The sequence below is a fragment of the Opisthorchis viverrini genome (assembly GCF_000715545.1).
Source record: "Opisthorchis viverrini unplaced genomic scaffold opera_v5_9, whole genome shotgun sequence".
NCBI lineage: Eukaryota > Metazoa > Platyhelminthes > Trematoda > Opisthorchiida > Opisthorchiidae > Opisthorchis > Opisthorchis viverrini.
The window spans coordinates 1,007,961-1,026,515 of record NW_008751665.1 but is presented as its reverse complement, the minus strand read 5'-3'; the positions used below and the strand labels follow the sequence as shown (position 1 = coordinate 1,026,515).

The window sequence follows — 18,555 nt, the reverse complement described above, 5'->3', positions numbered from 1 at the left end:
TCCGTCAAACCTCTTGGGTCATAGCCGATCAAATTTTCAAACAAACGAGGACAGAAGCATATGAAATTTCCTAGAATTCTGGAAAATTCCATAGGATTCTCTTTCCTCTACCAGTACGCCTACCAATTCATCGAGCGAGTCTCATGTTATGCAAACTCCCAGTTAAGAAACAAACGGTGAATTAAAATCAAGGGCGTGGGGAAACCATGAATCAGAAGGTCACGTGACCGAACTCTACAGACCAAGCTGTTAAGTCCCAGAATCCTCAACTAATCAGAGCTCTGTGTAACACGACATGATCCTAGCAGCTAGTCGGAGCTCAAACTTTGCATTTATTTATTAACAGCTCAGCCGTACACAATGGTGGATTGATTCGATCAACAATCTAAACAGTTAAACACCCAGTTCATGTACGCATTATAAATCCCACCTCTGTAATTTAACGTAACAATATAACGTCGATATCAGTCAAAAATCACAAGTCCGATAGTAAGTTTGCGAAGAGGATCACAGTTGCTGTTCATGTGTCCAAAAAGTGGTTTTTTTAAGCTGTCTTGAATTCTACGAAGAGTTTTGTACCTCAGCCGCGCACGATACGTTCTTCTTCTGAAAATCCAAGGAGAAAGTCACAAAACATTGTTTTGTTTAGTTCCTCGCTCTTTGGCCTCCTGAACGGTCTTGATGCAACAAAATGTCCTGTTTGTGTGTTTGACAAGGGAAAGGATGGTAGCCTCGGAATAAATGAGTGCTGGTGTAGTCAAAAGATCAAAATACTTGTGAACTGTTTACCAATGCATTCATTCTAACCAGTGATTCACAGGATTGAACGTTAATTGCATTGATTTGCTCGGAATACGAAACGTCTTTCACTTGAGGGTAGATAGGATATTTATGTGATCATCTTCTCAACAACTGACTGAACTTTGCATCAGAATTGGGGTCAGCTGACCAGCTTCGAACAGCTAGTAGTTTGACTTATGATGCTTTTAAAAATTTCCACTGTTCGCACAAGGAAAAAAATGGTGGGAATTTTTTTCTTGCAGCTTACCTCGGACGAATGTTCATTTCAGTCGGTCGGACGCGCGGCTTAGTCGGCTGTGTATCCTCGGACAAGGCGGGCAAAATGACGCGATGAAGATTATGTCTGCCTAGATCGAAACTGCGACAGATACAGTATGTCAAAAGAAATATAATGACGCACGTGGACGGCCAGTAACACTAATTAGGAATTGCGTACCAATCAAGTAGGGGAAGAGGCTGAAGAAATTTTCCTCCGGTGTCAGCAGTATCATCGCATTACCTCCAGGGTTTCGTGAAATTTCTTTGTGAAGACATTTTTGGCACCACTTGCCGACCGATTGGAATGGTTCAGGCGGATTCGAGTATTCAGCTTGCTGGGACCAAAGAGACTGAACAGTTAAATTTTCCAGACATATTTTAATGCGGCACATTAAGAAAGTGTTCTAAAATCCGCTTGGATGTGTTGCTGCTGATGTGTTCTAGGTACCGTTTGACACAAATGCAGATGGATTAGCTTGGATGAACTGAGAGTTTGTGGATTCGTTGCCCGTTCAAGGTTCATTTTAAGGGCCATCGTCGACAGTATGACATCAGTGTTCAACACCAGTGCTTCACTGCCGTACAACCAAGATTTATTTGAAACCCTTATTGTAAAGAAAAGAATAAAGGTGAACTGTGAATGGACTTAGTGCCAGCTTACCACAACCATTCCGAGGTGCCTAAACCTCCAAACATTCATTCAAGCTATCTGAATAGAAACTGACAACAAGAACGCCACTGACATCGGTTGGCAGCCATATCTTGAAGCGTCTCCAACCAGGAGCAGTGAGAATCACGCGGTCCCCATCGTGGTAGATGAGTAGCATCAGCAGCACTCAAACGTTTCGTAATCTCCTTCATCCCCTTTTCCAGGTCAAGGGTTAGCCACCTCTCTGTTTACGCCACTCTGAGTTGGGCAGGGGAAACAGCACTCTCTTCGGCAAACGACGGTTTGGCATACGCAACACATATTTCAACCAACACAGCTTCTGGTGCTGGACACATTCTTCAATGGAAGTACCCGTCGCACAACCGAAAACTCGCTTCCTAACTGCCACGTTACGGATACACCGATACCGACCCACGTGGGCTATGGTTCTGAAACAACGATTGTCAACGCCGGAAGGCGTCTCACTTCCACGCCTCGAACAGGCCGAGTTTCACAGCCATACAACAAAACAGCCCACACTGTAACTTGATACACACGTCCCTTGAGATTCAGGGATACATCACTTTGACGCTATAAGTGTTTCAAATTAGCAAACGCGCCCCGAGCCTTGCAGAAACGTGCATAGTGCAGTCAGAATTAATACAACTCCCATTATACATAAAACGCTCCAAAACTTCCATGGTGAGTGGCATGTTCCTTAAGTGCATGTCTAAGAGCATGACCTTTGTGGGTGCAAAAAGCTTCCTAAACGAAGGGGTGACTTTAGTCAATTCATTCAAACCACTTACTTTCTTCTTCTCTTCGAAGATGAGAACAATGTCGTCTGCATATTCCAGATCGACAAGATTTTCGTCACAGGGTTCTGGAGACATTTCGGCATTCGTCTCATGATTTCCTCCATCATGAAGTTAAACAGAAATGTGGAGATTCGGCTTCCATGAAGGGCACCACTTTGTGTACGGAAGCTTTTGGAGAGCTCTCCGTATACTCTTACACGCCTGGAAGTCTGGGAATACAGGGAGCTTATTATGTTCACAAACTTCCGAGGCATTCCTTCGTGGAGAGGCGTGTCGAGCAGAACGGACCGGTCAACCGAGTCACATGCGCCTTGGAAATCCAGAAACACCAGAACTGCGGGTCGTTTATACCTATGGCGTTGTTTTTGCACCCACCGAAGTTTGACGATTTGCTCAGTGCAACTCCTACCAAGCCGGAATCCCGCTCGCTGCTCTTGAGTCAGTGTTTATCGAGCCACCATAAAGCGACGAAGCACTACCAATGCCAACAGTCTCGTTATGACCGGGGTCAAGCCTGTGATTGCCACAATCTCTACGTACTCCATTTTCGAAAATTGCCACTATCATCGACTGTACCCAGTTGCCTGGGACAGATTCCATGCGATGGCCTGTGTGGCATGAGTTTATTTTTATATGTGCAGTTCATGGTTGTACGTTGGTTGGGATACTGCCAGGGCGCCCACACCTAGACAGGATGACGATTAGGGTCCTCAACCAACGCCTTTGACTCGAAAGCATAACCGCAAGGCAGCGGTGTTTGGCAGTAAATGCGAGTGCATTACCGTTTTTACGGAGCCAGTCGCCACATGTTCCAACCCCCCAACCTGTAGAACCAGGAGACTGCTAGTTCTTCTGGCACTTACGTGATAGTGTTCATCTGTGAATAGGTGCCAAATTAAAGTTATTTTGGAGGATATTTGTTAATCCCAGGACAACCCCCATCTCGAAAAGCAATAAGTTTTCAGGATCATCACCTTCATCATCACCTTCAGCAAATAGCACTCTTAAATGCCAATTGAAGATTCACTTATTCATTACCCATATTTTTACATTGGACAGGGAAATCGTTTCTTTCATCAGACTTCGTGAGCTGTGCCTATGTTTGCTTGTACCGGGACTTGAACCCCGGCCGTCTGACCTACAAAGCGAGCGTGTCGCCGGTGCTTGATGGACGCGTCTGATTTATTACATCTCAACAAGCCACCACGTTAACCCTTGGATGGTGTGATTGTTTTCCCCCCATCCCCAATGCCCAACGCGAACGAGAGTAACGTGATTGGAAGTCCAACAGATCCGCTGATCATGATTGTCCAGTAGGTCTCAAGCTTCCTGATTAGAAAGTTCCGACAGACTCGCTCCAGATAACTAGAGATTACTGGATAGTCGTCAGAGAGGTTGGGGAGACCAATCGCATCGGTCATCACGGTTCACCTGCACAGACGTGAAATTCAGCTGCGTCTGTCGTTTGCTGGAGAGACCACGGTTCAAGTCCCGGCACGGCAAACAATATGCACAATATGCACTTCCCTTCAGGAGGGAATCGCAACGACAAGAAGTAATGCATATCAAAACAGGATGTTCCGAGATACCCTTACAGTAATCAGTTTTCTGTCTTTTTAGGCAGAAATTTATACACTCACAACAAAGTGGTGGTTGCTCTTTAAAAGCCCCACTTGTGATGCAACATTCAGACTCGTTTTCCCGAATTTCTTGAGATTTTGAATGATTGTTGCCTGACTGTTTGTTGAAACAAACAAGCTGTATAAATTTAAGAACACAAAACAGTTTAGTAAGTAAACCATCCGGTTAAACCGTAAATTCTGAATTTAGTTTCCAAGACCGGTTCTGTCACATAGTACTCCGGTTATCGGTACTCCAGTTTTTAGAGAGGTACGTAATGGCCGTGGAACAATCCTCGTACAACGGTTTTGTTCCTAATTAGTTTACTCAGTCCCATCATTCATCGGAAAATAGAATCACAGTATGTTTGACCTTCCTGAATCAAGGTTGAAGAGCTCGAAATCGTGTTGGATCAGGATAGTAAATGATAGCATTAGGGTTTTTCATCCTCCCTTCCCCTAGTTCATATGACAATATGGAACATTTATGTCCCTCACTCCTCTCCAACTTGGTACTACTGGGTTAGATTGTATTTGAATAATAGCAAGTTCCGCAAACTAGATCGCACAAACGTCAAAAATATACTCGTGTTGGCTAATTGCTCATCATTAGTTGACCTCAGGTTGTCAAGCCAAGGTTGGGATACATACGGCCTCATTAATCACAGTTTGCAGTTTCTCAGAATTCTCACTAAACTTTAATTCCACAATTCCTTGTAATTTTTGCTCCACCGAGCTAAATTATAATCCAGAGAAATGCTCGGAGAAATTTCCCCCGGTTTTGTTTTATTCACTACATGTATTCTATGCAATCGAATGCAAGGTTGTGTGTGGTTACCACAATACTCTCGTTTATGAGTGCTGATACATCGATCTGAGTCGTTAGACTTAGCGGAAAGTTGCAAATCGAGCCCATGGACCCAGCTGGATAACCAGAGAAGACGATTTGTTTAACCAAGCCTACACAAAATGTTCACACCTTTCAGTCAGGTCGCATCAGCTAAGCACCGCCTAAGTGATGGTTTGCAACTTGAACGGTGATCGATAATTGTAATCAAATCTTAAACTCTTCGCAGGAGCTTCATTTCGGTTGGTTTTCGATAACAATTCGACCACTGGTGAGCTGTCAGAATGTTTTAGCTGAGTAGTGATCAAACCTTGGCGCTAACCTCATGATTGTCAAAACAGGGGCTTTGAATCATACCAGACGCTTTTAAAAAAACGCTTAGTTAAACACAGGAAATTTCGGTTTTACGAAACCTTTGTCCATATTAAAATTCATCGAATGTGTTCAACCAGACCCTGTAGGTGGTCTTTTTATAGATGTAAAATAATACTCATAAGGTTGCTGCAAACTTTTCGATAGCACACATCACTCTTGGAATAAATTAGGTAGGCCAATTCACCGAGTTTCCGTCCCCCTTAAGTTCTACTTGAATCCAAATTGCTTGGCAGCCTCTTAAGTGTTTCCGATGTGACTGTAAAGTAAAAATTATGGTTATTTTCCAACGGCGGCGTCGTTGTCTGCTTACAACTCATGTGGACCAATTGTTGGTTGAGTGTTTTTATTGTTTCTGAGTTGCAAACTCGCAATCTATACATGTCAATCATGCCACTATCGACAGTTCAGTTCCCCTCAGCGGTTGACAGTAGTCTAAAAGATTATAGATTTTTTCCTGTTCACTAAAAAGTACATGTTTTCTGCCTCGCATATTTGGGTATCTACTCCTGAAAAGAAGAAGGCCTTTGCTGCGGAGTCACTTATTAGAAAATGCCAACTGACCGGTTACAGACTTTTCGACAGGGAAGCAAAACTCTCATTTACATCTTATCTTACAAAAACTGGACATCCATCTTCTCTTGAACGCGTCTTCTTGAACTTTCCTGAATAATCATTGACTCCATTCATTCATTGCTCAAATCCAAGCAAATGTTACAAAGCGGCTCCACAAATTCCGCAACAGATCTCTCCTTTTCAAGAGACGCAAAGCGAAATTCCACAAACAACACATACTACTCGAGTGCCTCCCCATCAGTAGTATCACCGTTGCACCCCGTCATTCACGAACGTTCATGAAAATAATGTCAACGTAAAATCAGAAGTAAAGTTTGCCATAAAATACCAAACTAGTAGTGGGCTGTGGGAGAGTAGCCTTCTAAGTAGTGTGATCTCTCAAAAAAATGTGCTGTTAGTTACCTTTGATAACACCCTAAACTAAAGTTTGTGGCCATTTTGCCCACAGTTTTGATAATAGGTCTTACAGTTTAAGCACCACTTAGATCAATGGTTATTCCACACTGAAAAAACTGTACACAGTAGCCTAAACTAAAGTTTGTGGCCATTTTGCCCGCAGTTTTGATAATAGGTCTTACATTTTAAGCACCACTTAGATCAATGGTCATTCCACATTGAAAAAATTGTACACAGTAAGAACCATTTCCCAGAATTGGACACCTCAAAGTTGCACCTGGATATTTTTTTCTACTACGAAAACCTGACGTGATCGCTTTCATTCGTTGGAACAAATTGTGTTCTATATCCTCCAAAGATTAGGCGAAGAATCATCGCCGTCCCTTCAGGCTGCAAACAAGAGTACTTTGCCAGTTAAGCGCGCGTTCCTTCTAGGTGCAAAGGCCGGAACTACACGAGCTGACAATGATAACCTCAACCATAGCCGACAGCTGGATCTGCACGAATTACGGTCATTCCAAGGGCCTCCGTGGACCGTAGGATAAAAGCTGTCTGTATCCATTGCTTAAGCAGCTGTGGTTTGTTGCAAAGTGATGGTACAGGGGCTAGATCCACAGTTCCCAGGAATCAGAGAATATGGGCAGACAATCACCTCGCACTATAAACTTGCGATGCGTGACAAGGGCTTCTTGGTCGTAATTTGTCTTTCAGCTGCGACCTGATTATGGGGGGTAAAGTAATTGAGAGGATTGTTCTGGTTTTTTGCAACTTAGTCATGCGGTCTTCGGGTCTTCGCCATATTCGGTTGTTCTTCAGTTGACCGAGTCGGTTTGTATATTCGGTGGTTGGAGTACCAAAAAACGAGTCATTTGTTACTCATCGCCCTTATTATTACATCCTGTTCTACCATCCTATCCTTTGGTAGAAGTTTAGCCCAACACAAAAGTAATTTTTCAGTCATCCGATTGGAACTAAGCTGCGAAATGGCCGAATCCGGTTTTTAGCCGTAATTCCAACTTTCAATTTAATCGTTTGTTTCACACCGTATCTCATCTCTGTAACATAAAATCCCACGCCATTTGCTTTCCATTGCTTCAGAAGTTGGAAATCATATTGATGACCGCACTAATCTATCGCACAAGCCATATATCATCCGCATCTTTGTTGCCATTAGTCTCCAGCGGTTGGATTCAACCCACATTCAACCACCGTCATATTCAATTCGCACTTTGTTTAGCCCACGAAGGTTGATCTTGACTAAAAGGCGAATCGCATGATTAAATGCTGTTATCGCGAAATCTCAACCCGAAATGTTTCTGAAGTCTAAGAATTTGGTGGCTTTTAAGTATGTAGATCATTAGGAGAACAAAAGAGCTGTTCAGCTGTGACATTATTTCGAGAGATTATTGGCAGTGCTCATCACCCGAATCTGAGTGTCATCCGACTAGTTTGGTGCAGAGATACAAATGATTGTTCAGCTCTGTTGCTAACCTTATATAGCGTCCAACAAGGCCCACTTTGATTAGCACAGATACCTCTCAAGTAACTAAGTATCGGCAGTGTACAACCGGGGTGAAATGAGTACCACTCTGCATCGTTTGGCTGTTGATCAGTTAGTAGCGGACCTGTTCGCCCTAATTACGGTCGTTATTGAGGAGGAGACATCGTCAGTGTACGATCGGGTGGGCCAATTTACTCACAACTACCCCTTAAAATTCACTCGCGTGAATTTTTGGTGTCTGATGAAGTCAGTACGAGAATCTTAGTGGCTAGAATCACGTTTACTAATTTGCGCCACTTGTGGCGTCAAAAGGCTGTGTGCCCCAGGCTACAGTAAGGGCTGTGTTGTTGTGTGGATGCAAGACGTGGCCTCTGCGGACAAATGATGTGAGACGTACTCATGTATTTGACCACCGATGCCCCAGAAGCGTGACTGGAGTCGGATGGCGTCAACGTGTTAGTAACGACGTGATTAGAAAACGGGTATTTGGTTATGCAGTAGGTAATTCATTCGGGGAATACATCCAGCACCACCAACTACGATGGCTGGGCCATGTGCTACGCATGCCGAAACACCGTCTACCGAGACGGAAGTTTTTCTCCGTGCCTCGTTCAGAATGGCTCAAACTGCGAAGAGGCTAACGTATGACTACAGAAGAGTGTGAAAGAGATTAGGAGGAGTTTGGGTGGTGTTGGTGTTATACATCTTCCAGGATGGGGTCCCCATGACCCCACTTGTGGTTTACAGGAGACGTTGCGAGAAATGGTGGCTAATCATTACCAGTGGCGTTCGTGCTGTCAGGTTCTTTCCAGATTGCTGATTGAGCGTTTGGAGTTGTAGGCACCTCAGACTGCTTGGCAAAGGCCGGCACTAGGTCCCTCCCCCACCAACACTTTTTCTCTTCTTTTCATTCTAGGGCTTTAAATATAGTTAGACGAACCTCATTGTTGTCCAGCAGTGAAGCTCGGTGTCCAACACTGATGTTGCGTTTTTGGTGTGATGATGATGATGATGATGGTGATGGTGATGGTGATGGAATTTGGGTACTAACTGAGTTTCAAATAATCCACGCGTTGTTCGTGGCAAAACTTGTTATCCGCAGTAGTGTTTCCTTTGTTTTGGTTTATCATAATAAAAATAATGAGTGTGAAAAAACTTTTCTTTGGAGATGGCAGTATTCTTTGGTATTCACCATGGCAAACGTCAACAGGCAGGCACGACTACCTAGTATTCGTGTCAAGTGCTACCTGATCAACTAAGGTTTGACTATATCTGTAGCCGGCACGCCTAATTAAGCCCTCAAACTTGATCAACTCCAAGGCTCGCCATAAGCCTGTGCTGGATTGTGTTACTACAGCTGAAAGGATAAAAACGGGCTCTGCCCTCGGAAACGACATTGAGAATGTGTCCACGGCTTGTTGTGGCAACATAGAAACCAAATGCCTGGTAGATATTGCAAGGGTGACAAAGAAATCTTGCCTGATTACTATCTGTAGGTGAAAGTCCACATCTTGCTTGATACCCATTCGACTACTATGTGTGATGAGCTATAATAAGAGCGAAACCCGAATCCAGTGCCTCTCCCCTTCAGTGTGGACTCACCAGAATAATTACGCCAGAATGACCAGGACGACCGTTCAAACGAGAGTGGTGTGAAGGTGAACAAAATACTATGTGATACTTCCACATCGGTGTTGAGTTCCAAATGAAGATCGTGGCTTTCGGTTGCGAAACCCTATGATTTATCAAACACATCCTGTCGTTGCTTCGTCGTGTTGTGAAACAGAAGTATCCTATTTGCTAACCAAGGTCTCAGATGACTTTTGTCTACAGAATAAACCTCCCAAGAATACTCCATCGGTAGTTCTGTGTGTGACAGTCGATTGTACATATTGCGGGGTGCTTGGTGGGCTTACTGTTAGCTTCTCGACCTTGTTGTAAGTTACCGGGGATTTTCCTTGAAACGAACACTCGTTTGGAAATTGAGATGGTAGTAACAAAAACCGCGATGAAAACCATCTTTTGGAAGCTAACCAATTGAATGTGTGGCGTAAGATTGCCACAGAGATTAAGATATCAAAGCATTTTAGCTTATTTGTTATACTACCTATACCAGGGATTTCGCCTTATTTTCTTACTGGAATAGAACAGCCGCTCTGTGTAGGCAACAGGTGCTGCGACCTGCGTACAGCACTCTAGGCGATGATCTAAACCTGTACATTGCAGGATGAATTTTGACCAGTCAGCTGATAGTATGGCATGTCGGATTATGAGTCTTTCTCAAAACTCTACTGGTTGGTAGTCACCAAGAAGAACCGAGGCTTTTTTATGATGTCTTCTTCTTCCGTAGGGTTAACAGACCACTTCGCGGTCCAGAAAGAGTCCCCTCCACGAAATGGCGGAAGCGCGGGGCTACACTTTCACTCACCCGGAGTTTGAACTCCGGATGACAGGTTACCATTACCCAGCCAGCGCACACTGAAACCGCCTGAATGCTCACTAGTGAGCAGCTACGAACGTGTTCATACTCATGCGATGTGACTGGTTTGCTCGACGATTCAAACAGTGACCCAGTGATTGTTCTGGCTGTGTTGATCGGACGGTAGGCCATTGATGACATCTAATAAGAGCTTCGGTGTGGACTCACCAGAATATCTGTACCGGGACAGGAGGGCAACCGTTCAAACCGCCGTGATATGAATGTGAATTGACATTTTCATTTGGCGAGTAGAATTAGCTGGGTCAAAACGACACTGTTCTTCGCTATTTCCGTGAAAATTTGGTTCAAGTAGAACAGAAGGTTGACAGAACTTCGGGATTGTGTCTACTAATGAGCTTGAATTGACATTTTCATTTGGCGAGTAGAATTAGCTGGGCCAAAACGACACTGTTCTTCGCTATTTCCGTGAAAATTTGGTTCAAGTAGAACAGAAGGTTGACAGAACTTCGGGATTGTGTCTACCTAATGAGCTCCAAAAAGATGGATGAAACCGGTCGTGGATTGTCGGAGAGTATACAACATACCTATGAGTAGTGTATTACGACATACTTAGTGCGATCGTGTTATACCACGTCAGTCGGTTAACAAACGGTCCTCGTCCAAGTCCAACACCGTCCATCCGATTCATTCAGACAATTCCTTTGCCTCCGGAACAAAGGCTGAAGCTATTCAACTGGGCTGGAGTCTGTGAACCAAATCGGTCGATCGCCTGATAGTAACTTACACTACGGCTAATACACGGGATCAGATCCTCTTGGATAGTCTTGCCAAGTGGCCAACGAACCCTAAAGACGATCCTAAATTACTGAATACAATCTTCCGTTTCTTGATTGGAACTAAGTACAAGCCGACAATACTCAACATGAGACATGCAGCCTAAAGTACTACGAAGTTTTGCATCCCATAGACCCAGTGCTCTTCAGAATACTTGTCTGAACACTCTGATACAGCTGAAATATGACATTTGCATATCGATGTGACAACCACCTGGGTTTTCATATAACCAATCCCTAACAGTCTGGCATTTCAAAGGACGTACCATCCTTCTGGATATTACATGATCTGACTTTCTTAATGTTTGTGATATACGCCAGCGCTTAGCAAATGCAGCATCCAGAAAACCAGTCTATTTGAAACAGTTAGTTGAAGGACTCTTCAAACGGGTCGAAAAATCAGCGTTTCTGAAAATTTGGGGAAAAAAATAAATCTACCGATCTTTGCCAAACCTCTCCGAAAAGAAGGTCCGTTGATACGAGGATATAAAAGAACTACGAAGAATGGTGCAAAGTCATTCGCCCATGAGCGACGATTAATTGGCTTCCCGAAAACGCACAAGGAGTAAAAATTTCGTGCGTTGACGTTGGGTTCTGCTTGCAAACTTCCACACTCATCCTGTAAACATGAGCAAGCTACGGCCTGGAACTACATAATACAGGACATTGAAATTAGAACCGTAAACTTCTTTTTTTGGCTGTTTTGTCCTATCGCTGACATGTCATTGTTCACTCCGGAAACCCAACAGTTGTTCTGCCTGTTTTGTCCCTTTCCAGCTGTTAATTCGCATCACACGATGCCTTCATCCTTAATCCCCTTGGAGCCCTGATGAAGTACAGCCACTCATCGCCAAATTACCCTTCTAACTTGGTCCTGGAACTAAGGAATATTCGTTACACGAAAATTCGTCATAAGAAGCAAGTTCTAGTCAACCTGATTGGCAGCCGGTTTTACGAACTGGCTCCGAGTGTGACGGTGCCGATCAAAGTTGATCGGAAATTTTGTCTAAAGCCTCCTACTTACGAGTAATATAGAATAAACGATAATTAGGCATACCTGTTGGATCAGAGTATCAGTGATGCGCTTCTGACCTAATCAGATATTAATATCTAGAGAAATTCCTTACTATTCATGTGGAAAACTTAGAATGAATGGTGAATAAAATCTGGGTATGTATGCCCATTGGCGTCATCTAGCCAGGAAAAACAATCCCGTTAACCCTGCGGAGTTTTTATCGAAAACCATGCAAGAAAGGACACCCAGACAAATTGGAAACTTCCGAATCCTCACTCAGGCTGCAATTTACTCTGTACTGTAGCTTCCCCGTTCTTTCCTATCATTTATTCAAGCTAGTCGTTTGGAGATAGCAAACGGACGTGCACCATGGCTTTTCCGATGAGCGGAATGCAACTAACGTACATGAGGAGGTTGGGATGTACGGCCATTCAAGCGCTCCAAACTATGTCTTTGTTATGACTGTCTAATGTTTGGGATGTTAAGCGTTTTCACGTAAAAATTACCAACCAATCAGCCGCCGGTGAACACAGTGATCCTCTATACTGCGGGGCTCCTAAAAGCAGAGTGCTTCAAATGAGAGCGCGAAAAGGCCCAGCTGACCACGTTGCTTGAGATGTGCTGAATTAAAAATGGCGAATTGACTAAATGTGTTGGCTGGTGGATTTACTTTCTGGGGATATAAAAACCGCATTGAAGGGCGAAAATGCGTGATTCCCCCTTTCACTACCGCCAATTTTGTTGTTAGTTTTCGGTGTTGATCAAGGGCACAGTCCAGGTTGGACCGCGACTCATTAAATACCGTTGTTATTGACAAGAACATACATTCTATCAAGGTGAACTGTAAGAATTGTAGTAGCTTACGTACATGGTTGTTGGCAAAGTATATGGACCGGTCAGAATCACTGTGTTCTGACCACAATGTTCTGTTTCAAACAGTATTGTTTCATCCTCTCGATAAGCATTACTTTAAAAACTATCCAAAGTGCAGCCCTCACTAACTCACTATAACAGCCATTACCAGCAAGCTCAACTGTGATGGTCATTGCCGTCTTTCTGGATGGGGACCCCGAAATGGACCACATCAATGGTTAGAGACATTGTCAGACATGGCGCAGTCACGACCTCAATGGCGCTTGTGCATCCAAGCTATTGCCTTCAATGCATAGCTCCTCTTCCAATTCCCCCACTTATTAGTCCACTGATAGTGCTGTATTCATGCACCAATTAGTCAGCTCCCGCCTCCAATGCGCAGCAACCTACCCCACTCCCCCAAATCATCAGTGAACGAAACTGTGGCATCCACAACCACTGTACGACCAGAACGTGGTTCTTACAGCTGACGATGATGATGATGATGATGATGATTGATGTGAGGATGATGATGCTCTCAGTGGGCTGGAAGAAGACACCGATGAAACTGATCGTGAGGCTCAACTTCAAGCTTGCGTAGCACACGAGCTTTGTAAATCGGCAAGTCAGATGCCATTCCCATAATACCACCCGACAATTTGTGTACCAGGACGCATGAATAGCCCGTCAAAGTATGTACCAGTGAAACATGTAATCGCATCTAGCATGTCAAGCTTGCGTAGCACACGAGCTTTGTAAATCGGCAAGTCAGATGCCATTCCCATAATACCACCCGACAATTTGTGTACCAGGACGCATGAATAGCCCGTCAAAGTATGTACCAGTGAAACATGTAATCGCAGTCTGGCATGTAAGCACACATTGTTGAAACGAGAACGTGCATGGTACAGGTTTTTTCTTCTTTTTTCTACCCTAAAATGCGCTTTTTTCAAAAGTACAGTAAATTTGCTTGAATAAGAACATTCGCGTCTCAGATAGTCCTCCTTTATCGATCCACGTCGCTGCCAGTCGAGTGTCACACCTAGCGGCTGAAAATTTTGCGCGGTATTTTGCGATGAAAGCCAGTCCCGACGGCCCTTCCAAAGCCCCAGTCCTAGGCGAATAAAACGCAAAGAGGGAAAATCACGTAAAACAGACGAAATTAACAAATATTTCTAAGTGGAAGGGAAACCGCTACCACCTACAACGCTCTGGTAAGCCTCAACTATTCATCATTTTTTGCTACATTTCATGTTACTTTCAACGTTAAATTTTGCTGAGAGAAACAGTTGGCTTGTTAGTTTGATCAAGAATGATCTGCTAGAGATAAAAACTTGTGACAAGACGGACGGACTTTCAGCTGAAGACGGCCGCCACTCAAGAAGCTTGTCATTGCCGGTTAAACAATGTGAACGGTTTGGATGAAGGATAAACACGCCATGCTCATTCCTAGTGTTGGTTGATCTTGCTGCGTACCAGTCACCGTTATTCAGACAGTCGTGGCTATTCCTCGGCCCAAAATATGCTAATATAGCAAACCATCCGGTGAATCAATGAGGTATTAGCTTTATCGTCGCTTCCCTCGGCTTTTAGTGTGATGCGACATCCTCTATCAAGGCACCGCACAAATATTTTCCAAATATTTTCACGAGAGACTCAACTGCATCTCTCGTTTACGATATTATACAACTGGATGTGCTGCACACAGGCGCCCCATGTTTCAGTTGAGTCTCTCGTAAAAACCAAATTAATTTGCAAATGAGTGTATTTCTCGAAAACAATTCAATTTGGGTTCAAGTTGAACACGGGGTTGACGGAAACTCGGGGACTGTGCCTACCTGATGAGCCCCAAGAATGGTTAAACCGGTCGTGGGCTGTCGAAGAGTTTTCAGCAACCCTGTGAGCAGTTTCCTTTATGAAAATTCTCCATGGCTGTTTACTAACGACGTTAACGACGTCATGGCTCTCTTAGCATGTACTTTTTGGAGAACAGTACCAACTGACATTAGTTCGAATCGTTTACTTTTGGCGAGGAAGTATTCTAGTGATCCACAATGTAGGTCTCGTTAAAACACATTGGTTCGGAGGTTTCCTGATGTGTTCGGGAGACTGAACGCCTTTTTTAGGCTCCTCTGTGGCTTAAACACATTGTGTCCAGTTGTTTACTGCTGAAGCTTCTGTACAGGGGTGGAACAGCTGAACAGTGCTGTTGCGATTTTTCGAAACAGGCTAACGTCATTTATTGGATAACATCAATATTTAAATCCGAAATTCTTCTCACCCACTGTCACCAAAAATATACTATCAACAAATTCATCGTGATCATTATCAATCAACTCGCTGAGTTGAACCAGCTCGTCTGAGAGGACTAGTTCACATGAACTGAACTATGCGAAAAGCCTGAGAATCCACGTGATCTGGTCTCAAGAGGGCTCTTGACCTTCGAGTTACTTGAGATCCAATTCAAAGGAATCAAAATTTTTCGTTTTGATTGCTCTCTTGATGATTGTCTGTTGATGTTTTTGTGGTCTCAACTTTACTCTTTGTCCTGAGAATAGGGATTTTCTTATTTGATATGAATATACCTCGGTGCACACTCAGCTACTCGGCTAATTTTGAATAACTGAAGGCACGCACAGGTAAATTTTCGGAGTAAAATGTTCACGTAGAAAATGAACTACTTCTCATAGAAGTTCACTGCTTTGCAAGTTAAAAACTATCTTGAAGACCATCTACCAATGCAATTCTTTTCCCAGACGAACCCAAAGTTTACCAGTGTGTGATTGTTCATTTCCCCTGAGAAGTCACTCAAGTTCTACAGAAGTCCATTTTTTTTACGTTCTTTCATTACTATTCTTCAAAACAAATCACAATCAAACACACTAGCTGGTTTGTTTTGTCAGAATTCAAGTGTGCTACTCAAAACAGACAAACCAAATGATGCCGTCGTGAGATTTTGAACTGCCTCTCAGTAGGCAACTCCTGAAGGACAACCTCAACCTCCGGGTTGCTGACTCCCGGGTGGCTCAGTTGTTCCGATCCGTGGACCGTATCAATAACCGGGGTGCGAATTCTCTAAAAGAGATCTTCAGGTTGGCTGCCAGCCCCTCCCCGTAGAATGTTCTGCGGGCAACAGAAAAGCAAAAGGCACTTTTCAAGACTTTCACTGTCCCCGATAAAACGCCGATACTTCCAGTTTTTCATGATTCCCAGTGCTTTCTTCATGAATTAGCGAGAGGAAGCAATACTGCAGTATGATTTGATCTTGCATCCCGTGTATTGAGGTAATGTAAATGGGATAGATATGTATTGGGTGTTTAAAAGTCCATGTCAATACTGAACGCGTTCCCGTTTCAAATTTTCTATGCGCTATCGAACATTTTTCTCAGAGACGCTATCTTGACGCCTCAAGTCTCACCCGTCTATACTGATTTTAGGAACACTATGGTAAATCGCCACCAGGACAAACGAAATCATATCGTCTTGTGTCTTCCAAAGAATGCCAAAAGAATGCCTGTTAAACATCCTTTGCGGCGTTTTCCACCGCTGGACTACAACTATGTTTCTGAGTACTTCCGACAGAATTTCTTTCTTCAATATGAGTAGTGAGCCGTGTGTGTAGACCATCCATTAGTCTCTGAGGCATCACTGTCATTCTCCTTTAAATAGCCATTCGGCTGCTGTGTCAGATCAACTTTTGCCGGCAGAATTCAAAGGTCGGGTATGAATCGTTTCCCTATGTCTTTCTCAGCTTGTTTGTGCTCATTTGAGAATAGGAGTGTGTTCCAATGACTGGAGGTCAATCAGTCGCCGTATCCGTTGAAAAAAAACGCACCCAAATCGACCAACTCAACCCAATTTCTACACGTGCGATGCAACTACGAGAGCATCTAGCAGGATCATGTCATAGTAATGGGCACATTACTCATGTCTTTACATTACGTCAAATGTTTGATTAGCGCTCAGCACACCGCATTCCTTCAACTTCAAAGGAATCTTTGACTCTGTGGACAGATTGGTCAATCTAAACTTTCTTGATCTTGCAGTCTGTGACAATCCCTAATGCCATTTGTTTCCGTAACATCTGTTGGACTGGCATAAGAAAAGAAATGTTCTGATGTTTTCTTCAAGAATTGAAGATTTGTCTGGAATAGTTGATTCACTTACTGCCGTGTCCAAGTCAAGATGTTTTGCGTGCATGAATCGAGGCTGCTTCGTTCAAGTTATCCCGATAGTCCTTAATTTACTTGAAACTGAGTGTTGTGGCTTCCAAATCACGTGCGGGGCCACGAACGACAGGGTCCTGCAGTTTGCTGTATCACCTCTCAAAAGAAGACCGAAACCAGAACTGTGTAAACAAAGGAAATTGATCATGCTGTTGACTGCCTTTCTTCCGACATCCTGATGGTAAAGGTTTATTTTCTGCCTTCTTTGTCTGACAATTTTCTGTATCATACATTCAAAGAGATACGGTGAAGTGCCTCCGGATTAGGGCGTTTCTTCTTGCTTCCTTCCAGTTTGTAACAAAAAAGGCATGTTTCAGGAGTCCACCCCCTCCCCGAACGTCTGAGATGGTTCGACTTTTGAGCAGGCGTTTTGTATTTTTAAAGCACGAATCTCACTTCAGGCTCTTTCATTCTCATATGTTTTTGAGGATACAAAAATGAGGCTCTTAGGTTTGCTGATCGGTACATCCCTGGTGAGCTGCTTACGCCATGGTTGTACTATAACGAATGAAGTCAATGCATGGATTATCAGGAAGCGAGAAGTGCCTAAAAACTTGCATCGTTTATGGCGTAGGCAACTGTAGGAACGGTCGTGGTCTGTAGCTACGAAACCTGACCCTTCCGGTCCCAGAGTCCTAAAATTCTTCAAATGTGTGATCACCGGTGTCTCCGTAGCTTAGTAAGAGTTGTCATGAGTACGAAACGAGGTAGTGCGTAAAAGCAGAGAACAGTTATGCAGATAATCACAAATTAGGCGCAAAATGAGAGAGAGAGAGTAGCGGTTGCCTGTGGAACTGTCCAAGCTCAAAGGATCAGCGCTGCTGAACGAAACTCTCCACATTCTTTGTACAGTGTAGGAGATGCACGATACTGCAAGAAATCAGCAAGTCAAACATAATTCCTCCGTATGACAGGGAACGTGGACAGAGGGTGGACCGACTTCTGTGCGCAGTAACAGAGAGGAGACTTTCCTGAAGAGTAAATTGTTGTTAGAGACGGCCGAAACACGATCGCCTTAATCTTTACCAATGCAAAAGGATTATAACTGGAACCAAACGCTCTATGTACACTTTATGAACCCTACTCAGTTGACAGAAAAGCACTGTGAGTCACCCCACAGAATTTCCAAGACTTATTTTTCAGCCGCATCAAATTCTTTTGGCGAAATGCAGGCGCGAACCAGTGTAGCCATCCCAAACTAATTTAAAACTGACTCATGAATAAAGAGAAAATCATCCTGTGTTTGAAAACCACTTGACCAGAGATGTCGTGCTGTTATTGAGGTTGTATGTTAGTTCAGTATCAGTTGAATGACTAGTTATTCCTCTCGAGGCGTTCCTCAAACAAATTAC

At 43.6% G+C, this 18,555-nt stretch overlaps 1 protein-coding gene across 1 annotated transcript; it reads left to right on the top strand.

Moving 5' to 3' along the window:
- Nucleotides 1-2,666: 2,666 nt before the first annotated feature.
- Nucleotides 2,667-13,294, top strand: T265_12654 (hypothetical protein; the record flags this gene model as incomplete). The annotated part of the gene is given in 5 exon segments (XM_009164836.1): nucleotides 2,667-3,180; nucleotides 8,150-8,334; nucleotides 8,339-8,479; nucleotides 8,492-8,673; nucleotides 13,150-13,294. Coding segments are annotated over 5 exon segments (1,167 nt in total).
- Nucleotides 13,295-18,555: the final 5,261 nt, after the last annotated feature.